Here is a 27576-nt window from a genome sequence, read left to right as displayed (position 1 = left end):
CCAACCCTGGTGAAACATGTTAGTGCCGTGGATCAGGCCCAGACTGGCAATCTGTGGATTCTGACAAATGCCAGGGGGGCTGCTGTGTCAGTGGACTTGAGGGGGGAAGTTTGGGCCTCTGTGTTCTTGAAAGGCCAGAACTTATTTTCAATCCTGCCGATGGAGCTTAACATTTACTCACAATCACGTTGGAATTCTGGGAACATAATTCTGCATTAATTGTTAATGTCTACATGGCAATTTATAAATGAGCCCATGTCAATCAAGCGTCATTATAGCTTCCTATCTGTTGCCTGGGCCGCTTGTGATATTCTGCATTTCAGGACACTGACAGAGTATAACTACCTTGCTTTTTCCAGCAGAATCTTCTATTTAACGACATGAAGACGCCTCTCATTGTTATGCCATCGCTTGCTGTAGTTAAGTGCAGATCTGTCTTCACAAGCTGTGCTGTCACAAAACATCATAACCCAGTGTTTGTACACTGCATAACAACAGCAGAATAGATAGCCTGTCACATTCACCTGCGCGGGGAGGCATCAGGCGCCCTGCTTTAGATTTAGCCATAGAATCTGATCAGGCAGAATGCAAACGGTTAAACTGTTGCTCGAGAAAAAGTTTTAAAATATCTCGCCGTGGAAGGAAACAGAGCAGAAGATTAATGGAGTGAGTACTGTGACATCAGAAGCAAAGGCAGGCCCAATTTATCTTAATTAGTACAGTCTGTAACTAATCACTTGGGACCTTATTCACTTAAGATTGTCTTCCATTCAGTGCCTGTGGCACATAGCCTTATTGAATATGGTGCTTAATGAGCACTTTAAATAAGGCAGGGAATGTGACTTCTCGAAGCCGCCTGCAAGTCAGTAGCGAAGAAAAATCATGGCAAAAGCTCAGGGATAACGTTTAATAAAGTGACAGCTCCCACAACTCCTTGTTTTATTAATGAGGAGTACCTCATTATACGAGATAATGGGGACTCTGTTGGAAACAATACAGAAAATGCATTAAAAAGCGATTAGTAACACGCATGGGATTCAAACAGTCTATTATGCGTTTAGAGTGCATAGATAGTTAATGGGAGGGAAGAGAGGAATGACAGATGTCTGGTAGTGAAGAGGGAGAAGTAGTTGGGAATGTGGCAACACAGAGGTCAGACAGTAAAGGACACATCATATCAGATGGCAGTGCCACTGGCTGAATCGTTTCAATGTCTTCCCTTACAGGGATTAAGATCAGACTTGAGGAACTGATGACTTTGGCAAGACAGCTGTCAAACGAGGTCAGCTAAGAAAGGATTATCACTGAAGCGAAGATGCAAAGGAGGTACGACTGTTTCGCAAGAGGGAAAACAAACGCAAACAACTCAAACGTCAACATCTGCATGACAAAAACAGGTCAAGGAATTACAGAAAAAAATACTGAAATTCATAGATTCTGTTATAGAAACCATAAATTCAAGCTGGCAGTCGTGGCGATAGAGATCCTGCCGGCAGAGTATAAGATCTAGTCTGGTTTAACTTCCCCTTGACTGATGGTATAATCACTTTCTGTGCTGCTATGGGGACCGGTGTTTCCTGATATTCATGCCACTTGTCTCCTGGCAAAGAACAGCATCCCAGGCTTGCTTTATGGCAGGATTTCTACATACCCACTCAGGATGAGAGAACATGTCTCACAAGACACACTGAAGGATCAGTCACCTTTAATATGAAGGTCTAATTTACATTTACTGCCACATTGTTTGTTTTACAGTCTCCTGGAGATAAGAAATGTGTGGATTTTACTGGGAATGCCTTGCCTAATTATACCCAACAGAAATACATGTAACATGATTTGTCTCTTCCCCCACCCCATTAACAGAAACTGTAGACTTGCAGTAAATGAAAAGCAAATAAAACACACAAGATTTCCCACTAGAGATGTGACATTAATATAAAAACATTATTTTCAGCTCCCATCAAATAGCTGCCAGACAAAGACATTTCAACACCCCATGTTGTTCACCCCGTGTACCCCATCCCAAAATACAGCCAGGTAAATTGGCTCCAGATGAAAATGAAATGTGGGGGGGGGGGGGCAATGTCACCAAGAAAGACAACTTTTTTTTTTCTAGACTAATCCTGTATGCAATCACTGGGTGCAAAGTTTGTAGAAAACCAATTTACTGGCAAAGCCCACAGAGTCACTCACAACTTACATAATTGTATAACTGAAGGGGGGGGGGGGGGGTTGTGCACTTTAACCTGAGACATGCCAGTAAAATTGCTACAGAAAATGACTAATCAGCATATTAACCCAAGATGTGCCGGTATAATTATTACAGATAATGGATTATCTGCCCAGATGAGCAACCTGAGATGTGCCAATATAATTACTACAGATAATGGATAATCTGCATATTCACCCCAGACAAACCAATATAATCACTAAATAAAATGGATAACAGGCATTTTAACCCCAGATGTGCCAATATAATTACTACAGAAAAATGGGCTCCTGCATATTAACCATATTAATTACCAATATAATTGTTACAGAAAATGGATAATCGGCATATTAACTAAATAAAATCGGTAACAGACATTTTAACCCCAGATGTGCCAGTATAATTACCACAGAATTTGGAAAATCTGCATATTAACCTGAGATGTGCCAATATAATTACTACAGATAATGGATAATCTTCATATTAACCCCAGACAAACCAATATAATCACTAAATAAAATGGATAACAGGCATTTTAACCCCAGATGTGCCAATATAATTACTACAGATAATTGATAATCTGCATATTCACCCCAGATAAGTATAATCACTAAATAAAATAGAAATCAGGCATTTTAACACCAGACATGCCAATATAATTACTACAGAAAAACAGGCACCTGCATATTCATTGCCAATATAATTGTTACAGAAAATGCATAATCGGCATATTAACCCCAGATGAGCAGGTATAATCACTAAATAAAATAGATAACAGGCATTTTAACCCCAGATGTGCCAGTATAATAACCACAGAATTTGGAAAATCTGCATATTAACCTGAGATGTGCCAATATAATTACTACAGATAATGGATAATCTTCATATTAACCCCAGACAAACCAATATAATCACTAAATAAAATGGATAACAGGCATTTTAACCCCAGATGTGCCAATATAATTACTACAAATAATGGATAATCTGCATATTCACCCCAGATAAACAAATATAATCACTAAATAAAATAGAAACCAGGCATTTTAACTCCAGACGTGCCAGTTGAATTACTTCAGAAAATGGACACCTGCATATTAATCAGTGCCAATATAATTGCAGAAAATAGTCAGCATATTAACCCAAGGTGTACCAGTATAATTACTACAGAAAATGGATATTCTGCATATAAACTCCAGACATGACAGTGTATTACTACAGGAAATGGATATCCACACAGACGTGACACTAAAACAGATAACACTAAAAAGATCACTAAAAATGGCCATTAAGCATTCTATTAACTGTAGACTGATATTGCTGCTGCTAAAAGATTATCAGACAAAGGGATGAAATTGCTTTTCTTTCTAAATGGGAGAAATGAGGAAAGTCAATAGACAATTTAGGTTCCGAGGGGGTTTTGAGTAACTGGGTAGTTTTTGGAAGTCATTAGACAAAGAACTGCCTGGCACCATGCATGGAAACCATTGTTGGAGTTTAGAAAAAATAACCATGTTCTACTATGGAAGAGAGGCACAGAGACCAACACTCCACCTAATGGAACCGGCAGACCTACTGGATCTGTGCAACCTGGAGGAGCAACATCAAGGACTTCAAATACTTGTCTGTGACTTGGCTACACATGGACTCTCTGTGGGACAAATCCTGCCCGTTGGTGGAGAGAAAATAGAGAGGGGAGAAAGAAAAACAAGAGGGGGATAACACAAATAAAACATATTCACTGCAGCATTTTGATGACGATTGTGAAAATCTCTGACTATATTATGGCTTATGGGTCAAGAAGGCCTGTAACAAAACCCAGCTAAGCCCTTTGCACGGCTAATCCTTTTTGCAATTTACATGATTTTTTATTAACTTTCAAGATAATAGCAGTTGTTAATCTGTTTAATATATTAAATCTGACACAACAGTGCCACCTGCTTTCAGTATTGAATAAGCAACCGCAAAACAGGATGGAAACCTGACTTTCCAGTTCATAGAGAATCCTTTTCCAGCAGAACCTGCATTTCACGCTTCTCCAGGGACCAGGATAAATGTGATGGAAACAGTAGGAAGGTGGAAAATCAGGAAGATGCTAAATTAGTTCTGGGTTTATTGGACTAAAAAAAATAGTGTAAATAACAGGAAAATGTAACATACACAAAGGTTAAATGGAAACTGAAACATTGGCTTATGCTGCGTTAGGCTGGATGTCACTGTTATATATGGGCATGCATGTATAATATAGCACTGGATGATATCAGCTGCTTCTATATAACAAGTATAACGTGTCAATCTTCCATTTTGATATCATGATACCTTGTTGATAGGGTCCCTAGGCATAGCGACCACCTGATTAAATATGCACTACAAAAAAAAAGGCAAGTAGTTGCCAATGAATAAAACATAAGGATTGCAAATTGTCTTATAATGCCATTGTCTGCGTTATGCTGGAAGGTAAGCATGTCATTGGTCCATCTTTTTGCTTAAAAACAGCTCACCCCATAGGTAAGCATGTCATTGGTCCATCTTTTTGCCTAAAAACAGCTCACCCCATAGGTAAGCATGTCATTGGTCCACCTTTTTGCTTAAAAACAGCGCACCCCATAGATATCAATGTTAATTACCGGACAAGCAGGTGATAGAACAGAGCAGTTGGGCCCTAGCCCTTCCCATGCTTACTGAAGGGGGTCTCAATTAACAAACTGTACTGAAAAGGGACCATACCTCATCTGGTGACAGCCTAAATAGGGTATCATACACACTGTTGGAAATAGTTGGAAATTGAAATTCAGAAATCCCAGGCCTCTGTGACAGTCCCACCCCATCTCCCCAAAAGCCTTTCACAGGAACTTGCCACAGATTTCTTTTTCTGTCCATGGTTAACAGGAACTATAGTGCATATAGTCCTCCTCATTGCTATTGTCAACCTTGGATTTTCTGCTCTCCTAGCGCAGAGAGGGAAATTGCATACAGACTCGCCCCCGTATACCAGACTTTTGTCTCAACTGAGAGTTCGAAATCCTAAGGGTTGACTAAATGCAAGAGACACAGACAGGGTCACAAACAATCTGACCTTCAAGTTTATACATACATACATAGATTTATACATAAATACATCAATGTTCTATTCATTCCTATGGGTTTTTTTAGAAGCATATTTATCAAATGGTGGATTCTAATTTTCACCCATTGCAAAAAAAAAAAAAAAAAGTTTATAAAAATCCCATAGGAATAAATAGTATGTGGGCAAGTTTTTATGGATTTAGCTCTAAACTCACAACCCTGCCCCTAAAATATAATGACCTGCCAATGGTTAAGAAGCTCTGGTGTACATTATGTCAAGTTGCTTTGTGCATGGCGGTAGCACTGGGGTTAATATCGGTTACTTCCCTCTCAATGCACCGGAGGTAAGAACGTTCCAGTGGGCCGTGCGTTTCTCTTGTTCAGAAGAAGTAACAAACATCTTTCCATTCTGACTTGTCATTTCCTTTTAATGCATTAGAAACCAACAGACTGCATTTAAGCCTCCTCAGCTCCCCGCGGTGCTACAGGAACAGAGCCGGTGCAAATGTAAACAGGATATATAGATATATATAAATCCATTAGAGCTACTGGGCAAACCCGGTGAATTTAAATGCCTGACAATGTTTCAGGAACCTTGAAGAATCATAAACAAGGAAAGTGGAGGGGGTAGGGGGGGGGGGGAAAAAGTTTTTTTTTTTTTAATTTTCCGCCTAGGTGCTTCATGATGACCTACTGTGCACTAGAGAGAGAATAATGATCCTGTGTCACAGGCGAATCGCTATCATTACTCATTACTAAAATAGTCACTCATAGATTTTATTAATGTTTATCCACATCAACTGTACTAAGCAGAAGGCCACCGACACACACGCACACTGACAAATCTTATGGGCTGGCTTGGAGATTTACATGACAGGGGGAAGGGGATATTGTTGCTCATAAAAAATGTTCAGCTCCGGCCTCCTCACAATGGATGGCGATAATGAAAATCAGCAGGCGTGACAGTGGCAACGAATTTATTTGAAAGTCTGTTTGTAAGGGCAAAGATGCTGAGGACACGGGTCATTTCCAACTAATTTAAGGTTGTTTCTTTGCCTTCCCCTTGATTCTCAAACGAACTGAAAGCAGAGCAACAAACGCACATTTATTGATATAGTTTGCAGGAAAGGAGTGTCCGCCTAATCATTGGTGCAGCAGAGAGGAAAGACACTAAGGTCCTCAATCTTGTGTATATACAAATAAAAAAAATATCTAGAAATAGTAAGCCCTTCATTGGTTGTCTTCGTAACGCTTGTGTACTGGAAACCTATTCGCCAGCAGGCACCACAGAATTCCCACCATCCTAAGGAGAGAGGTCCATGAAGCAGCATTGAGACACAGTAGTCCTGTTGGCCAATATTACCCAGATCCTAGTGGGTACAATGTCCTTATGGATCTTCAACCAGTCTTTTTATATAGCAAACAAAGCTTTTTTTGACACAGTAAACATTACAGTCAGCTGTTAGTTTAAAAGTGGAAGGAAAATGGGAAAAAAACTGCATGAGCACTCTTTAAACACATGGAAAGTCCCAGTGAGGTGTGCAAATAGTACACCATCATTATTCTAAAATGTATGTTTTCAAAATCAATTTGTTTCCCCTGCCCTGGGTTTCCAGTAGATGTACAATTTGATGCATAAATTTTACCTCTCAGCAGCAGCTTCACCCTGAGTAGGAGCTTTGCCAGCAACTAATGTATCAAATTGTAAGGGTTTAGTGAGTTGGGAAGAAGGCTTAATGGGGAGCAAGGGGCAGGGGTAAACATTTAAAACAAACCTTTAAGAAAATACAGTTAAAGTGGATATTAGTGATGTATTCTGTTTGAAAACAAAACAAAATAAAGATCAGGCTCTTGATCACGCCATGACCAGCATGTATTAGAGTACAGATCAAAAGGGAACCTGGAAAGCAGAGTCTACAGTGCCAGCACAATTATACATTGACAGCACTTAAAGGGTTAAATATGTCAGGTTGCCACTGACCCCCAACCCCTCTTAACAAATCTACATTCCCTGTGGAACTGTGAATAATGATGAGTTGCCACTTTAACTACCAACAGGCAGCGGTTTTCCCTTCTTGGATCATAAAGCCTAAACCAGTAAGGATAACCTCTTAGTAAACCCTCCTCTCCCAATAGAGAGCTACGTTACTAGCAACAAAGTTTCTGATCAGTGAAATCAAAATACAAACATGGGCTAATTATTAAAAGCAATAGGTTTTACTTTACTACAATGAAAATCTACTGGATCAGAGTGAAAGGGCTGCCTCACAAGCAGATTTGTCCTACTATACATGTAACACATTTCAAACAGGAAGAAAAAAGAAAGCGCACCTTGCCACTGGCAAAGTCTGACCAATAGCCCACAGCATTAAAGTTTGCAGATCTTTAAATAAAAAAAAGTTTCACAGTAATAGTCATTGTGTGTTTTGGCTGCTGGGTGCATACTCCCATCATTCCCTGTGGTTAGCCAGTGTCAAAGTGGTATATCGTTATAAAAAAAAAAGCTTTGTCTATATAAAAAGATAGGTTTCATTAGGAAATACAAAAAAAAAAAAGCTGCCCACATGGTTCTGCAGAACTAGTGACCCTTTTTTGATGACCCAAAGCCTGAGAAACCCATGACAGCAGCCATTTCATCGTCCTCTTCAAATCCAAGGTCTTCTTCTGCTTTACGTTTTTTCTCCCGCTGTTTCTCTTTTTTGTACGCTCGTGCTTTTTCTTCCTAAAGGAGCCACGAGAATAGTTCAAAATTAAAGATCAATTGCAGCACAGCATTGCTCTATAGTATGGCAAGTAATTGAACATGAACATTTAAAGGGGTAGGGTCATCTTTTCATCAACTTTTAGTATAACGTAGACAGTGATATTCTGAGACAATTTGCAACTGGTCTTCATTTTTAATTTTTTATGTTTTATTTGGTTATTTAAGTAAACGTTTACTTAACAGCTCTCCATGTTGAAATTTCAGCAGCTATTTGGTTGCTAGGGTTTATCTTTCCTAGCAACCAGGCACTGTTTTAAATAAAAGACTAGAATATTATTAGGACAGGGCCTGACTAGGAAGATAAGTAAGAAACAGTAACACTAAAACTGTAGCCTCACAGAGGAATAGTTTTTAAGCTGATGGGGTCAGTGACTGCCATTTGAAAGCTGAAAAGAGGCAGAAGAGAAAAGCAAATAATTAAAACCATGTGAAAAAAAAAATAATTGACGCTCAATTGCAAAGTTACTAGGAGATACCTTAAAGATGAACCACCCCTGTAAAGAGCCAGCAATCCATATAGGTGCCCACATGCATTTCTATGGCAGGGGTGAATACACTTTGAATAATGTTAGCTTTAACAATAAAACTTCCCCTTTGTACTTCTATCTACATTCATTTTGGGTGACCAATAGGCAAGATAAATGTCCATCCTGCTCTGCCTTGAAACCTGCCCTGAGTGAAAGTACTCATTTAAAAGGGAAGTTTGTCTTATTATGTATTGAAGTATATTTAAAGGGGACATATACCATCATTTTTCAGAGTGCTTTAATGGATGTTTTTTAATGTAAAATAGAAGGAATTGGCTTTTTTTGGGTACATTTCAAGTGAAATTTCATGAAATTGGCCAAAAACTGCTCTTGTTATGCTCCTATCCTGGACTTCCGGTTTAAGACTCTGTATAGTTTGCTAAAGAGCCGCCGGCTCTCACAGCTTCATTACTGAGGGCTTTGACTGTGAAGGGAGGGAGGTGCTTCTAGTGACGTCAGTTTGGCCGTTTGCAATCACCACGTACTTGCACATAGATCTGCACCGTTAATCAGCCACCTGCCAGCTACCTGCCCACCGCTGTGCCGTACCCTGCTCCCCCCTGAGAGACATTCCATCCTTCCCCCCCCTCCACCCTGCGAGCCGTTCCACCCTTCTCCCCCGTGAGAGCCACCCTGTCTGCTTCCCCTGAGAGCCGTTCGTAACTTTTGACAGCTGCCCCTGCGCTTCTTATAAGGAACGTTCGGCTCTGTGCTCCTTTCAGATAAAGAAGCACAGAGCCGAACGTCCCTTATAAGAAGCGCAGGGGCAGCTGTCAAAAGTTACGAACGGCTCTCAGGGGAAGCAGACAGGGTGGCTCTCGGGGGGGGGGGGGGGGAGGAGAAGGAGGCTCTCGGGGGGAAGCAAAACAGAAAGACTCTGGGGGGGGGGAGAAGGACAAAACGGCTGTCAGGGAAAGGAGGACACAATCAGCTGAGGGGGATGCAGGCAGGAGGACAAACTTCCTTTATTTATGTAAAAAAAAAAGGTTAATAGTTTGCAGGGAGTTTTATGCACAATTTATTGCCATCAGCTGTGATATAAAGGGCCCTCCAGCAGGCCCCCATGAATAAACCTCTTTCCTATAAAGAAAGTTATTATTTACCAGCTGGAGTGCCATCCAACTTTCATGCTTTCGTGTTATTCTCATTGAAAAAAAGGCCCGTCCTAACGGTCAGTGAAGCAAAACTAATACAGGGGCAGGACTTTCTGACTGTCACTCAGAAGTATGATCACTTCCTGAGGCAGCATGAGAGGACACGCCCAGTCCTCATTTCAGCTTAGACAGCAGAGGAGAAAGGATCTCTCTGCAGCTTTAGTATAATTACATTTTTAACAGGTAAAATGTTTTTAAAACCTTCTTTTATAGAAGCACTATACATTTTAGAGAAAGGGGAATATATTACCAAAAAATGAGTATGATGCAATATGTCTCCTTTAAAAATTAGAAAAGTCCAACATGAAAATAGTTGAAAATGCAATCTTCATTTTACATAGAGCACTGGGTGTGTAAAGAGCACCCATTTTTGTTGCCTGCAGAATACTGTAAGAGGATTAGGCCAGCAGCACAAGGGCTTCTTTACTCTCAGTGTCACTGATTGCATCTGCGCTCTGATGCTTCTAATTAAGACCTGCTTCTGGAATTCCAGGCTAAAGAGTCATACCTCTTCCCGAAGCTCTTTCATTCGCTCTTCAAAGTCGTAGTCCTTTTGCTTTTCTTCCATTTTCTTCTTATTAACTTCAAATCTCTTCTTGACTTGATCGAGTGTTGACCGCTCTACTCTCATTGACATTCCCAAGTTCCTTTGATCTGATATAAAGATCATTTTCAAATTAAAGTAAGAACTGCCATTTACAAGTTTTTTTATTGGTATTATTTAATATAGACTAGAAACATATCTCTATGTGAAGAACAGCACTGCGGGTTTGCACTGGCCTGTACAGTTTCCAGTGCTGCAGGCCAGTAGGATACATTGCACTATACACGGTTCTATAAGCAGCCATCGTTATGCCCTGTTCTCTCCTACCACAAAAGGCACAGCATTACACCAAGAACCAGAACGAAACAAACCAACCAGTCCTTTTCCACACATTCTATATTATCTATTCATTTTCTGTGCACGATCCTGGATTACACTCCCCTTCCATATGCAACATATCACAGAACCTACAGTGGCAGCAAAAAAGGGCCATCATAACAGTAACATAGAATCTATTGTTCTGGGTTCATGCTTACTGGCATCACACTGAATGGCAAGATTAAATGGGACAGAAACGGTTAAGCTGGCGATTTTCGATCTTTCGTGCAACCATTGGTCATTCAGGGCTGAATCGTCAGATTTGGAGGTAGAAACAATAGGATTTCTACCTCCTTCTGTCGATTCAGCCTAAAAAGGCAGATTTTGCTCAGGCGCCTTCAATGGCCCCCGATCAAAATCTTTTAACCCACCCGATCGACAAGTCGACCGATATCAGTAGCCTTCTGCAATATCTGTCGCCTCCCAAACTTGCCATACACGCACCGAATACCGTACAAAACGAGGTTTTGTACAAAATTATCAGTGCGTGTATGGCCAGCTTTAGATGACTGCAGTCTGCTTTATTCCCGCAAGCATCTCCAAAGAAGTTACTGTTCTAGCTTGTATCGTTAGCTATGCAGCAACTGGCCACAAGCTCACAGGGCTCCTATTGTGTTTAGATTCCCATTATGGGAAATGAGATGGGGACATTGCCCAACTGCAGAGTAGGTGCAATGACTTAATAGGGGATGTGGCCAGTTAAATTGTGCCAGAAATGGGTAGCAGACACAACAGAACCTTAACACTTCATATCAGCAACAATCGGCATTAGCCAAAACAGGCCCTGAATGTTGGAAACCTATTTGATATAAAGACTAGGTTTAAGGACTCCTGCTACCTGCTACTTCTATTGTGTCTGGTGCAGAAGTGTAGAATAATTCATCATAGCACGTTCCCTTTATTACACAGTAAAGCCTTTACTGTCAGTTATTCAATGCAGCTAAAACTTTACAACTAACTAAAGAGAATGCACTCAAATGAAAGCTAATTGATTAGCGAGGAGTCACCAGCGCCTGTTCTCACTGATAAAGAGCATCACATTTGTTTAAATATATAGCCTTCAAAGCAAAATGTCAAAATGTCTCTTTTCCTTGTACGTACGTCACCGCTTAACAATCAGCAGTTAATTACATGCGTAACACTAACACATGCCGGGGATTCAGCAGTTTTCAAAATTGTGATTTACTGAGCAATTACCTTCCTCAACAAAATTTTTTTATATATAGATCCACCTCTACACCCACGCTTAATAACGGGCTCTAAAGAAGACTGCGGCTATATTTTATGGAGGTATAGAGTACAACCTAACCTGAAATAATGGCTAAACTTTTAGTTTATGGAGGTATTATGAATTCCTGCAAAATAAATGTAAGATCTATTGATATGTAAAAACCATGTCATATATTAGGATATACATTATTTGCGGATTCATTTTTGTTCAAAACACACTGATACCCTTTACTAAGAATGTTTCAAATAAATCTACCAACAATTACTTCCATTAGAAGCTGCATACAGCTTAAATGGCTTTACTGAACCCTAATTCAGTGCCATTGTAGGAAAGTTAGATTTAAATCTATGTTTAAGTCCTAATTAATAATTCATTCAGATGTGCACTGCATGACTGCAAAGAAATAAGTGAAGCCAGCAACACACATCAAAGTTGCTTACTGATGCAGCATGGGCTTGTATACTGTAGGTCTGTTACTATCGTTATACAGGTATGGGACCTGTTATCCAGAATGCTTGGGACCTGAGGATTTTCAAATAAGGGATCCTTCTGTAATTTGGATCATCATACTTTAAGTCTACTTAAAAAAATCATTTAAACAGCAATATTCTAAGACAATTTGAATATTTTTTTTTATTATTTTTTTATTATATTTTTATTATTTGTTGTTTTTATTATTAGTTCAGGAGCTCTCCAGTGGATTTTCAGCAGTTATTTTGTTGCTACGGTCCAAGATACCTAAGCAAACAGGGAGTGGTTTGGATAAGAGGCTGGTATATGAATTGGAGAGGGCCTGAATAGAAAAAGAAAGTTACAAAAAGTAACAACAACAATAAAACTGTAGCCTCACAGAGCAATAGTTTTTTCACTGCTTGGGTCAGTGCTTAGAATTGGCCAATCTGCAACATACTTAGGGGCACATTTACTAATCCACGAACGTCCGAAAAGCATCCGAATGCGTTTTTTTCGTAATGAACGGTATTTTGCGACTTTTTCGGGAATTGTCGCAAATTTTTCAATCGCAATACGAAAAAAAGTCGCGACAATTCGCAAAAGTCGGAATGGCTATGAAAAAGTCGCGACAATTCGCGAAAGTCGGAATGGCTATGAAAAAGTCGCGACAATTCACTAAAGTCATAATGGCTATGAAAAAGTCGCGACAATGTGGTGGAGCTCATGAACCAATTATAAGCTAGATTGCAGCAAGTCTGTTACTTCACTAGTGTTCATGTATGAAAAATTGTCAATTATAACAAAAATGGCCAAAAAGAATTTTATTGCTGGTTTAGTGAATCTGCTTTAGTCTTTTTAGTTCTAATCCACATTAATTCCATACTTATTTTCTGCTTTCTGACGATGGCCTTGTACAGGGAGATACAAACACTTACGTTTTTTGCCATTGATATGGTCCAAGAAGTTGATTGAATCTTTCACCACACAGTCGCAGACATTGCAATAGTAGCTGTAGAGAAAAAAAGTGTTTAAATTTATATTTTTAAATTTTAGTTCTGTACTGTTTACTGACAACATTCAGTTGGTATGCTTTGAAAAAAGGCGCATGGAGACACTATGGTTCATTTATTATGTGCAAGGCCGACGTGTGTACCACAGGTTTTTGTGGCTAGTTTATAAAAGGACTTAGTTGAACTGCCAAGTGATGCTGGTATCCAAACGACTGAAGACAGAGACGTTCTCAGACCTTGTAGCAAAGCCTAAATGGCAGACATTTCTTACCAGATATCTGGAAGGCCCCTCACATAGGACAATAAAGCTGCCAACTCAGTCTGTAGTTAATCCAGGCCTTTTTAAGACAATTACACAGCCCTAGTAATGATCAAAAGATGGTTGCTATATGACCCCCACCCATTTCAAACTTTGGTTCTAACAAGTTCTTGAAAGCCTTGCATAGATATAGTTGAGTGTTGTCGACAGTCATTTCAGATGATTGGGATTCAAGGCCCTTTAATGTTTATGAGTTTACAGGGTAACCCTTTTGAAATAAAAAATAACAAAAGTGGTATAAAGGTGATACTAAGATAATCATAGCAAGCTTTCAGAACATTTTAGTTCCTTTTTCAAGCTGATTATCTTAGTTAGCCAATAAAGGTATCACCTTTATACCACTTTTGTTATTTTTTATTTCAAAAGGGTTACCCTGTAAACATTTTTGACTGGCTAACACAGTCAATCAATGTTTATGAGAAAAGCACATTCAAGGCAAGCAGCGACGGTCCCATTCATGTATAAATGTAAATATTCAGAATAAGAATGTACTGCATGCAGTAAGCAATAGGATCTCATCCCCTCCTACGTGTAATGGGAAACTCATGCTACATATAAATGCTTAAAAAAATCTGGAAGTAAGCACATGGTCTCTCCTTTAAATATGCCTAATTATTGCCTAAAGGTATAAATTGTTTTTGTTTCCTCTTCATTAAGTGATCTTCCTAGGATATGTATTTTGCATGTAAAAAATGTCGAACAATAAGGTGGTTTTATAAATGATTCCCAAACCTTTATACAGGGAACAACCAAGTATTGCATGTGTAACATTTTATACTCTTCCAATTAAACACAAAGGGATCATCAAAAGAGCGCTTCCCTTGAAACAGATAATGGACAACAACTCTGTTACTGCTCCCCATAACATTGCCATGTCCGGACTTGGATTCAAAATAGGCCCTGGGATTTCAAGTACACAGAGGCCAAAATAGCCCCCCACCAGCCCAATACATAGTGACGGTCTATGGCATCTTACAGCAGCCCCTCTGACATTTGCCAGAACCCACAGATTGCCAGTCCAGGCCTGCACACTGCATACAGTGAGCTAAATCCAATCTATTATACTACAAACTAAACTCCATGATATTTGAATTTAAAGTTCTGACCATCTATATTTACTGTGCTTCTTTTATTACACAAACTACGCACATCCAGATGTAAAAAAAAGTACCTAAATTATTCATTAGCTCCTATTTACTTGGCTTCATACACAAACCCCAGTGCCAAGTAAACACTACATGAAGGATGTAAAGGTAAAGTATCACCAAAACACCATTTACGACCCTGCTGTGACTATCTGGCTGCATTTGTTTGCTATAAAACAAACACGTAATGTATATACATATGTGTAGTGTGTATACATTTAAATTTGTGCACTGACTATCCATTCGTAAACAGCATATATAACCAAAATGTTTTGGGCTTCATTCCCTTAAAGGATAAGTAAACCTTTAAAACAAGTGAGCCTAACATTGATGAGAGTGCTATTCTTGGCACTTTTGCAATTTCAATTCATTTTTTTCAAGATTTAAAGATATTAAGGGGAATGTGTAGTGTAAATATGAATGAATTTTGTTACAACAATGCCACCTGCTGGCCAGTTTTGGAGTTTTCAATTGTCAGGTGAAAAAAAAGAGGGCTGAGTTTCTTTTGGTTAGGAAAGATTTTAAAGCATTCATTGAGGTTTCTAATGTTTCCATCCTTTAAAATGAGTATGGGCAGCATTTCTTGCTCATGATTATAGAGCCAGTTAAATTTGTTGCCAGTTTTGAACCAGAGTTGTTGCTCTAAATTTTTTTTAAATATATGCACTGTAATGGAGTCAACTGTAGAGTCAAGCACCAGGTTTTAAAGACCAACTATGCAGCGCACACAAGCCTTGAGCAGTCTAATCCACATTCTACACAAACAAAAATTTTATTGTATTCTAGAGGCCATGACTAAAATTGGGGCTCTCCAATGCAAGGGTTTACGGACTTAACAAGCTTAAGCTTCCGATTTCTATTTATTTCCATTTTAGAGTCATTTAAAAGGATTTTACTAGAGGAATGCAAATTATTGAGCACAAGCCTGCATAAGGCTTGTCAAAACTCTGTGGCTGACACAATCGATATTTAATGATACGGTACATAATAAACAATCAATCTATAACGGCTGTCCAACAGAGGCCCATAAATCAACAGAAATGTCATGGAACAAGCCATTACATTGGTTTTATAGCACATACATTGCTGTTCATTTATGGGATCTTCAATATAAGGCAATTTCTATATAAAGGGATAAGCCCAGACGATTTCACAATGTGCAGCGAGATCCATAAAAGGGATTTTTTCCGATTATCAGTTCTTTCCCATGTATTTACTTCTGTAGATAGTAAGTGGTACTTAGATTAACGAGCATAGAATGTTCTATTACCATTTACTGCACTTTTAGTGCAGTTCTTACAGCAAAATTCTTAAAAATCTGCAGAATATCCACCGTACAACAATGCAAGGGGCACTCCTCCTCACTTCCTCCCATAGCAGTTTTTTGCATACTAATAAATCTCTAAGGAGCAAGAGCAGGAGGCAGTGCATGGTTAGAGCACCACAAATTAATAGTAATTTCCATGCCATAACAACAGTACATTGTTAAGTAAACTGAAAGAGAGAACACCAATACTCTCACAGCACAGACACCTTCTCAGTTGTTTCCCCCTACCCACCCCAAGAGAGAAAAAGTGGATTCCATTGTACCAGAGAATTATAAGGGTCTGAGGCACCACAGAGAAGGTATCCGACATGAGAATACTGATGTGACCACATTACCTAACAAGTGTAGTCTATGTTGCTCTTACTTTGTGCAGCCCTATCTATCTTCTTCTACCTATCTTCTTGTTTCTTTGAGAATTATTGATACAGGAGATATCGCTGATAAAGATTTCTGAGGTTTTGCCTTATTGACCTGTGGGTATAAGAAGTGTACCAAAATGTGTAGTAGTGGTCACATAGCCATAAGAGCTTTGCTTTGATTAAATATTGGTGTGAGACATTTACAATTGGGTATTCTTTTAAGCAATGTACCAGATTTCAGATGAACAGAGCAACATACACACTCATAGATATTGTAGCTCTCTGTGTCTACGGAGAACGCCTTAGGTGAAGCAAGTAATATTTCCCATTTATTTAGGCCATACACAGGGTACTTGGCATACCAGTGGCCAACACAGCTAAAACACATAATATTAAATAAAAAGCACACAGAGTAACAAAAATGGAGCAGTGAAAGTCCACCTTTATGGCACTTCTACTTATGCATCAGTAGCAGCAGTAACGGTAAGAACCCACGGTTAATCGTCCGCAATAAATCGCTGCTATCTAGGGCGACTAACTAACTCAGAAAAGGCTTTCCACCAGCAACTTCTATTGTTGCTGCTGGAAAGCCCTTTGCATTGCTTTGTTTTTCGAAGTCGCCTGCAGGAGGAAACTTAGTGCAACTTCGGATTACCAAAGCAATGCAAAGGGCTTTCAGCTGGCGGAAAGCCTTTTCGGAGTGGTTAGTTGCCGATGTTAGCAGAGATCTATCATGGAAGACGAACTCGCTCCATGTGTTCTTACCCTAAAGAGTGACTGAAGTTCATCATCAGAGCACAAATCACAAGGGGGCACTAGGGAAAGTAAAAACATGTCTAGCCTCACATCACTTGTTGATATGCTGCTGGGGGGGGGTATAATATAATATCATTCCAACTCACATTGCATCAGTAAAAAGAAACTGAAAGTTTATTAAAGCACAAGCATAGGTATAGGAGTGCGCATGAGTAGCTCTATAAACTGGTGCATTTGTTGACTCCAACTCTCCATCACCACAAATGAGACATAACCTGGTTGTACCTCAACTTTTAAATGGTGATTACATTTATAGTTGAGTCAACATTGTCCTTAGCACATTATATGCTACTTACCCTCCCATTTCAGACTGTGGAGTGGTCTTTGTAATGACAATGGTCTTTCCCAGCTTGGACTCCAGATCCACCTTATAGTCTCTGTGTCGGAGTAATTCCCTCTTAATGGGCTGTAAAGGTTTGCCTAGAACACAATATATGTGCATTTATTGATGTGGATAATTTACACTGCATAAATGAAATTTGCTTATTTTCTACACAAATCCATTGAGCTATTAACCTGTTAAGAATCATGTGCAAAGATCCGAGCCAGCCCTATTTTATCTTATTGGTATTCTATTTATTGTGTGGAAATTCAGTTCAGAGCTGTTTGATTTAATACTGTATGTCTTCTCTCTGCAGGCCGTGGGCACTGCCATGTACAAGACTGCCACTCATACAATACTTGTTGTTTTGCTTTAAATTTTCCTTAGAGCACGGACAGATAAGGCAAATAATCGCCTGCAGGAAATCTTCTCTCCACAGGTAACAAAGCTCCCAAAAATACCTGGCAATTCAAGTTGCAGAGGGGCAGGTATTTTCAGGCACTTCAGGAGAAGAGATTTCTCAGACAGTAAAGCACCCCATCTGTCATAGGCCTTATAGGCTTTTTTTGCGGTCAAAGCTTTGATAGGCTAGACATTTTATGAAATCAAATGATCTCCTGGAGACCAATAAAATGCAAAGCATAGTAGTACAGCTCTAAATGGATCCTAACTGCTTGTGGTTAAGTACCCATTATAGCAAACAGATGCTTATGTTTATCAAAGATTAAAAGGACGTCGGAATACCAGGGATATACAACCTGAAGCCCTTGTTAAACTACAAATCTTAGCACTGCTGACATGATAATTTATATGACACCAATTAAATCCCTTTTTCTCTGATGGATTTTAAGTTAACTTTTAGTATGTATGATACAGTTTCAGCGACGTTTCATTTGGTCTTCATTTTTTTTTTAATATTTGCTTTCCTCTTCTGACCCTTTATAGCTTTTAAATGGGGGTCACTTAGCCCAGCAGCCAAAAAAATATTGCTCTTTGAGGCTAGTTTCACGGTTAGCGTTACTTTTTATTACATACCTTTCTATCCAGACCCTCTCCTATTTGTATCCCAGCTTCTCATTTGAACAACTGCCTGGTTTCTAGGGTTATTTGGACCCTAGAAACCATATAGCTGCTAGAATTTGAAACTGGAGAGTTGCTGGATATAAAGCTAAATAATTACAAAAACTACAAATAAAAAATGAAGACCAGATGCAGATTGTTTCAGAGTAGCACTCTCTACTACATTCTAAAAAGGTGAACAACCCCTTTAAGTATTTACCGCTAAGGGCCAGGCAGATAAGGCCAGGTGCATACATTTACAGGTGTGCACTCAAGTCTACCTCATGCCAACTATAACTTAAATAAGTGAGATTTAAAATAAGAAAAAAATGAACATTTCTATGGGCACAGACTTTTTAAAATGCAAATATAAAACATACGATTTTTCAGACTTTACTGGACCACTAGATTGGGAAGAAGCATATATTGATGATTACTATAATTGGTATTCTGCCTGCAGAACAAGGTGAAGTGTAACAATGACATTGGGCTACCCATATACCCATTCAGATAAGAAGGGACACATTCTTCCTTATGATTTTTATTATTTGCGTGTAGTCTATTCTGACACCTAAATCTATCATAAGGATTAACTGCACCCAAGTAGATACCACAGATTATCCTAATGTTATATTGCTGAGTATGTGGCAAGGTCACACTCACAGCTCCTGTGACTTTGGCCGCACATTTGCATCAGAACAGCACAAAGATGGATTTCCATTTGAATTCTGTCACATGCCAAAACAGTAATGATAACACCCAAGCACCAAACGAAAACACAACAAACATGGTTAAATGTCCAAGGGACTTTCTTTTGAAGAGGTGCTTTCCCCGCTAACCTTTCTAATCAATGTATTGAATTACATTAGCATTTTTCTTTGTCTATTATGATAATAATTCTATATCCCAGAGAAAAACACAACCTTCCACGCTTATACTATTTTATGTGACTCTGCTGGCTCAGCTTACATGGGAATTCACCTCTGTAGCAGACACCCAAGGCCTGCTAGATTTAACACACTGCATATATAGATATCAAAATGTTGCTCATCTGCAGTAATCCTTAATAGGCTTTAAAACAATAAATGTAATGTAAACCAAAACACTCCCTTCCAAAAAAAAATACACATTAATCTAAAATTGCTCTGAGCGCTCTCTTTATACTTTATCATGCTTGGCACCACCATGCGGGGGTTACGTCATCTATGGAACCTACTCTGAACATTTTTCTCTCTCTTTCTAATTTTTCATTCATTTTTAAGGGGGAGGCTTACTCCTCTACTTATAATTAGGAACAATATACAAATACAAACCATCTTTCTTTTCTCTTTCTTCTGTAATTCGCTTCTGTGCAAGTTGCTCATACTCATCTTTGTCCCACTTCCGACGGAAGTCTGCATTTTTCGACTGTTAAAGAAGAAAATACAAATGTCAGAACATGACAAGACTTAAAACACAAACTTGACAAGATCTTTTATTTCAAAATTGCAATACTTTCATAATTTATTTTTTGCAAAGTGGCTAATTTTGTTCTATATAGAAGCATCTTGTGTTTTTCAATTCTCCTCCATATACAAAACCATGACTTATTTAAATGCTGCCAGCATTCTCAACCAGTAAGCAAAATACATGGTGCAGCTTTGCTGAAACCTGTAGGGCCTCACATAAGAAATTTCCCTTCCAATTATATACTTGTGTAACTATGATTTATGGTAATTGCATTGCGTAGGCTGCACTGATGCAAGATACAGTACATTGTATAAATTAGATGCATTTCCTTCCAACATTCCCTAATGCATTATAATAGGAAAAGTATGCTTATTAATCTCATTCCAAAACCAAGGATATAATAATGATCTTGGTCCTCACCTTGCTGCTTTAACAACCTTCACTATACTGAGAAGCTTCAAACTACATTGTGCATTGTTGGTGTGATTTGCTTTCATTTATCCCCTATGTGTTCAGATGGGCTGAGGTCAGGATTTTGCCGTCTAGTAAAGGAAACTCTTTCCCCTTATACAGGTAATGTTAGGGGATGTGCCAAAATTTCTGAAGCCCACATCAGATGAGTATTCCTTTTTATACAGCACTGTGCATAGCTGTGCTAAGATCTCTACAGCCTGCTTTTTATATAGGTAATCTCAATCTAATGCAATCTGCAGTCTCTCCAACCCTGCTTTATGTGCATTCCTTGAAAAATCTAATTTTATATAGCTGCCCATTACAGTATAGGGGAAGCACCACTTGCAAAATATAAAAATAGTATTCTAAAGTGGGCAGAGAGCAATAAAACTGATTATGAAAACAAAATACAAGGAGAAATGGTAACAACCTGTCACTTCTAAAAACTTCCAAGTAGATTTCAACCCCTTCCCCTAGACCAGTTTAGTAACACATCCCTTTCAAACTTGTTAAACCTTACAGATAAAGTATAGTGTATGTAAGATTTTTATCACCAGTCATTGTTAATATATCGCCAACTCTTTTTGTGTTTTAAATGGGGGGAAAAAACCCATCTGCATATCATAGCCGGCTGATTTTACTTGCAGCAAGGATCCCATCTAACTGGTTAAAGGAGAAGGAAAGGCTAAGTCACTTGGGGTTGCCAAAATGTTAGGCACCCCCAAGTGACTTAGATCACTTACCTTGTACCCTGGGCTGGTGCCCCTGTTTGGAGAAAAAAGCACCAGCCCAGGGCAGCTGCAGGAAGCGCTTCCTCCTTCCTTTTTCTTCTGCCGGCGAAATCCGTGGGCTGGCGCATGCGCAGTAGAGTGAAAAGCCAACTTTCTTGTTTAAGTTCGGCTTTTCACTCTACTGCGCATGCAAGCGAATAGGAAGTACTCGCTGCTATCCCAGGCTAGTGCTGTTCTCTCCGTACAGGGGCACCAGCCCGGGGTAAAAGGTAAGCGATCTAAGTCACTTGGGGGTGCCTAACATTTCGGCACCCCCAAGTGACTTAGCCTTTCCTTCTCCTTTAAGATAGTTTTAAACAAATCCAAACAGACATTTGTCAATATTGTGGATACACCTAGAACCTTGCTATGGACATGCAAAGAGTGATGAGACCTTTAATAAGCTTAAAGGAGAAGGAAAGGTACAATCACTAGGAGGTGCCAAATGCTAAGTACCCCCCGGCCAGAGCTTCAGTTAGCAGAAAACTGCACCGGCCCAGGGTACCTGCGAGAAAGCCTCTTCCTTCCATCTTCTTTCTTCACAATCCCTGACCTGACGCATGTGCAGTAGAGCGAAAAAGACAGCTTTATCTGTTAAAGTTCAGCTTTTCACTCTACTGTACACATGCAAGTGGTGCAAAGAAGGAAAACATTAGATTGCTTGCAGTTACCCCGGCCGGTGCAGTTTTCTGCTAACAGGAACATTGGCCCCCCATCAATTGTACCTTTTCTTCTCCTTTAAACACTTTAACACTGATAAAGGAGGAGTGTGTCTACGTTTGGTGGCAAAAATCCACACATTGTCAGCACAATTCATTTGTTGCCTTAGTCACAATCACACTACAATTTATGCCACACTATTAGTACTACTATAAGAGATAGGACGTGGTGAGGGTTAACACAATATAGTGCCCCATCCTTTCATTTTGTTAAAGATTTACTAATCAAATACATGTGCATTAAGCTGGCCATACACGTGGCGATCTCACGATGTTTCGTACGACCGTCGGTCGCACGAAACATCGTCAGATCCGCCACACACCATTCAGGGCTGAATCGGCAGGTAAGGAGGTAGAAACAATAGGATTTCTACCTCCTTCTGCCGATTCAGCTCTGAAGGGAGAATTTTGGTCAGGCGCCTTCTATGGCGCCCGATCAAAATTTTCTAACTTGGCCGATCGGCGAGCCGACCGATTTCAGCAGCTTCCTGCGATATCGGTCGGCTCGCTGACATGCCATACACGCACCGATTATCGTACGAAACGAGGTTTCGTACGATAATATCGGTGCGTGTATGGCCACCTTTACACAGATGAGGCATAGCTTTTTACATTTCAAAGTAACTAGTAAGGAACCAAAAGATTTCAATCTGACTGCCTAGACAAAACGTCCAGTGATTACACAGACCACATGTTTTAGTTATCATGGCAGAAATAACCAATTGTGTAATGGAATCAGATGTATAGATATGAAAATAAAGCCTATTGGGAATGGGCAATAATTCATTTCTATGACAGCCTAAAGTGCGAAACTGTGAAAAAAAAAGAAAATTGAGGATATCCCCTTTCATTGCTCTGCAGAAGATGAAGATGACAATGGAAATCAGATTCCTAACACAAACAACAAAAGACTGGGTTTTAAGGGAATATTATACTGACTTTAACTAATTATTGCAGATAGGCTTTATCTGCCAAGTCACTCCTACTTTCCACTAAACATAACGCTATATAAATTAGAATCCCATATTAAATCATTCATGGTCTTCCATGCTTGGGTATTAATGTAAAACTTCTGCACCCTTTTGCAAACAGCTCAGTCAACAATACTACAGAAGAGGGAACACAAGCATGAAAAATGTACTTGGGGTGCCAAGTAAGGGCTATGATTGGATATCTGGTAACCCCTATGTGGACTAGCAGCCTACAAGAGGTTCTGTTTGGCACTACACCAGGTTTGTATGCAACCAAAACTTGCCTCCAATTTGGGAATTCCCACTTTAAAGCCACTGGGGGCACCAACCAAGGGGCTGCTTACAAGCCAGTGGTTAGGGATCACTGCTGTAGAAGCACAATCAGCGCCGGATTCCAAATCCTGGCGCCCCGAGGCCGTCCCTACGAACCTCTCCCCCTTGGTGCAGCCGGAAGCACGCATGTGCGGACTTTTCAACTCCCATACGGAGCAGTGGGGAGAAGTCCCCATTACTCCGTATGGGAGCAAAATGTTACATTTTCGTTGCAGCAGGGCGGCATGCAGCCCCTAAATTTGTGCCGCCCTAGGCCCGGCCCTTTGTGGCCTCGCCACAAATCCGGGCCTGAGCACAATCTAAGTCCACTAAGTTAGAATCTCTGTCTGGACACTACTTGCAAGAATTCTGTATGATCACACCATGCCTGAGTGTGTTTCTTTAGACACATCGAAAACAACCAGGCATGTTAACCGGCTCCTGATAAAAAAGGACCCTAGTATGCTGTGCGAATGTGATAAGGAACTTAAGTCCAGGCACTGATGAGAATAATGTATAATGTCTGTAAAGCTCTTTTGAATATGTTGGCACTATATCAATAGAGAAGAAAACAATATGTGATGGTAAATCACATCACTGGGTGGGCGCCCCCTTCCAGAGATTAAAATAGCTTACCTGAGACCCTGACCCAGTACTACTCTCTAAAAAATCAGCCGTCTTTCTTTTACACCCTCTTTACAGCCGTGCAACAGCTTTTCACTCTACTACACATGTGCGCACAAGCCCAGGGCTGAATCAAAGACCCAAGAAATGGAAAGCAATTTGGACTAGCATCCCTTATGCCATTTTCAGCAAACAGGAGCACTGGCCAGGGTCTAAAGTAAGAAATTATAAACACTGGGGGTATCATTTGGCACCCCCAAAGTGATCATACCTTTTCTTCTCCTTTAGGGCTCTGGCACATGGGGAGATTAGTCGCCCGTGACAAAACTCCCTGTTCGCGGGTGACTAATCTCCCCAAGTTGCCGCCATTTGCCATCCCACCGGCGACGATGTAAGTCGCCGGTGGGATGGCACACGCAGCGGCGCGATTTCAGGAAATCGCCGAAAAAGCCTCGCGAGGCAACTTCGGCGATTTCCCGAAATCGCGTCACCGCGTTTGCCATCCCACCGGCGACTTACATCGTCGCCAGTGGGATGGCAACTGGCGGTAACTCGGGGAGATTATTCGCCCGCGAACAGGGAGTTTTGTCGCGGGCGACTAATCTCCCCGTGTGCCAGAGCCCTTAAAGGGAAGGTAAAACAGTCTTCACTGCTAGTAGGGGTTATAACAGAAGCATAGTCGAAGACAAAGCATTTTCCTCTTAAAACCAGATTATACGAGAAAAAAAGATGAACCAAATCAGTCTTTTTTGCCAGGAATTGTATTCAGCCAAACCCAAGCCCTTAAGAATCCTGTGATTTTAGACCACATGACAATGAAAGGCAGGTGGTTTTATTTTTTCATACTTCATTTTTAGTTTTTATTTTTCGTTTTTTAGTTTATAGTTTTTCCCTAATTTGCACATGAAAATTAGGGTCTGGATTCAGTGTGTGATTCAGAGGAGTCCTTTTGTGGAGTTTTCAGTATTCATCCAAAATCAAAAATGTGAATTCCCTCAGAAATCAAATAGCCATGGAGGGATCTCCCCTGAGACTCACCCACACTTACATTTACACACACCAGACCCAAAACGTACCCCACCCAACAGGCAGCCTAGAAATCCCTGGATTTGGTGCTGCGAGGTGTAGTTCAGCCTAAGTTCCTTATTACACAAGGGAACCAACTGGGAGTGCTTTAATGCCCGGGTGGTAATTAATGATAGCCCAGCCTTCATCTTCCTACGGCTCTCTTGTTATTGTTCGTGTTGCTCTATAGACACAACATGCTCTCTTCCGCCCTAAGGATGTTGGAAGCTGTTTTTTTGGGAAAAGCTAGAAAATTCTAAACTAAAGAGGCACTACCAGCCTCCACTATCCGTCTGAATTCAACCCCACAGAGAACAAACAGCGGCTCTTTACCAAGCCCTCATACTCACCCCACTTCCCGACGCCATCTTGCCCGGCCTAGACCTCTTGTCGCGCTAAATGACGTCAAGCGGAAGAACCTTGTAACTAGCCGCCTTAGTTACACCTTCTACCAATCAGATGATAGAGCCATCCTTCTGTCATCGGCTTCTTGCGCCATCTTTATTTTGGGCACATTCCCTGAAATACACTAGAGAACGTGAAACTACAGATCATTGCCGGTTCTTCACGCTAGTGGTAAATTGTTATTTTTGTATGTAATGGCAATTAAGACAGAGTGACCATTGAGTAGATAGAGTGGTAACAGACAGCCCTCCTTTAGAATCATAGAGTTGAAAAGGAGAGCAGACACCATTGAATGGATGGTGAAGGTGACATGTGCATTTAAACATGTAGGGATCATGTTGTATGTACTGTCAGGTACCTGTAAATTAGTATGTACAGTGGGCATCTAGCAATAGGGCGTGATCTCTGTAGAGCCAGAGAGAACAGGCTTTTCTATAGGAGTTTTTACATTCCAAAGGTGAAACTTATTAGGGCTCATTTACGAGGGAAGTGCAAAGCGCTAAAATGGACATAAAACTGAGCAACTTATTGGTAAATTCTGATCTTAATAGGAAGTGCCCTAAGTAGATATGTTTTGTTACTTTTTAAGTGTTGCTAAGTCTGTTTAACATATAAGGTGCTCTCCTTAATAACCAAATACCTAGGTTTTTCCCCTAGGAACATAGATTTGCCTGGTTCTCCTGCTGTCACCGAGCCGCAGAATTGGGACATTTATGTTATATATTTATAGCTGAAAGCCTTGGTTATTGCCAGTGGCCAAGCCGGCTAGGGGGACCAGATCACCTGAATATTCAGGGCAGTACTGATTGAAAATAAACTGCTATCAGTTCAGCCCTGCTTGCTGGGATTTTTAGAAATGAGCAGATGGTGGGGGGGAGAAGGGCCTGGACTAGGGGTAAGCGTTAAAATAGGTTTGTGCCTAGTGTACGGTGACCAGATCACTTAAAACATTTAGGGACGAGTTTACAAAATCCAACTGCTACAAGGGCTGTAGTGATTGCAATTTAATGTAAACACAATCAGTACAGCCCTGCAACATGTATTTATAAGATGCGTGCCTGAATTTTAAAGTGATCTGATAACCCTAGCTTAGCACCCCCACTGTTGCACCCTAGGTTAGGGTAGGGTGACCAGATCATTTGAAAATTTAGGGACACATCTAAAAAAAAATATCCAGTGAACAGGGCTGAACTGAAAGCAGTTTATTTTAAATACAATCAATGCTGCCCTGCAACATGTATTTATTAGAGATGTGCCTGAATATTCAAGTGATCTGATAACCCTATCCTAGCGCCCCCCCCCTGTTGCACCCTAGGGTAGGGTGACCAGATCACTTGAAAATTGTGGGACACATCTAAAAAAAAAACCAGTGAGGGCTGAACTGAGCAGTTTATTTTAAATGCAATCAGTACTGCCCTGCAACATGTATTTATTAGACATGTCCCTGAATTTTCAACTGATCTGGTCGCCCTACCCTAGGCACGTGCATCTTCTGCCTACCCCTAATTCTGGCCCTAATATTGCCACTGCCTATACTTGTTTGCCTGGTATTAACCTTTGCCTGTACACTGATTATAATATTTGCCACCTGCCCTAAACTCCTTGGCCTTAGTATGTATTTTATCTTCTGCTGCCTGCTCTGATACTTGCTTGACTTCTGCATCTTTTTTCCCCTACACAGCTTTGTTTGTCACAAAGTTAAGTTGCATGGGGACTGGATAAGCTAGAGGGTAGAGTTTGAACTTACCCTCCAACCTATCCAACCCCAGGCTGTGTTGGGAAAAAAGATGCAGGTACTTGAGCTCTAACCCCCCTGCCTGATTGTGCTGCTCATTGACAGCAGGACTCCCTTTAAGGCCCCAAACCCTCAGGGCCCGGGGCGACTGCCCCCCCTCTTCTCCCCAAAGCAGCCTGAACGCAGCAATAATTCTAGGGTTCCCTTAGTTGGCTGCATACATCTCTGTAACTGACTTGCACCAGTGAATTGGGCATTATTGATAATGGAGCATCATGGCAGGCTGCATTAGACACAGTGTATGGTACACCTGCAATGATCCTGTTATTTTAGGTGAAAACACTGCATTGTGGGTAAACATTGTGGCTGCATCTTGCACATTGGACTGGATTG

The 27576-nt window shown here is 40.3% G+C and overlaps 2 protein-coding genes across 2 annotated transcripts in view; one reads left to right on the top strand and one right to left on the bottom strand.

The window, feature by feature from the left end:
- Positions 1 to 7467: 7467 nt before the first annotated feature.
- zmat2 (zinc finger matrin-type 2) lies at positions 7468 to 25424 on the bottom strand. The gene is given in 6 exon segments (NM_001005119.1): positions 7468 to 7994; positions 10226 to 10371; positions 13259 to 13332; positions 17596 to 17719; positions 19994 to 20087; positions 25394 to 25424. Coding segments are annotated over 6 exon segments (600 nt in total). The 5' UTR covers positions 25412 to 25424; the 3' UTR covers positions 7468 to 7850.
- A 111-nt stretch (positions 25425 to 25535) lies between these two features.
- hars (histidyl-tRNA synthetase) overlaps positions 25536 to 27576 on the top strand; it is a 28574-nt gene continuing 26533 nt past the window's right edge. The window contains exon 1 of the mRNA XM_031898744.1: positions 25536 to 25619. The gene's annotated coding sequence lies outside the window, so the exon portion shown is untranslated. The remainder of the gene's footprint in view (positions 25620 to 27576) is intronic.

Source organism: Xenopus tropicalis, chromosome 3 (genome assembly GCF_000004195.4).
Source record: "Xenopus tropicalis strain Nigerian chromosome 3, UCB_Xtro_10.0, whole genome shotgun sequence".
In the NCBI taxonomy this organism is placed as follows: Eukaryota; Metazoa; Chordata; class Amphibia; order Anura; family Pipidae; genus Xenopus; species Xenopus tropicalis.
Note: the sequence above shows the minus strand (reverse complement) of the source record. Positions and strands in the feature narration are given on the sequence as shown.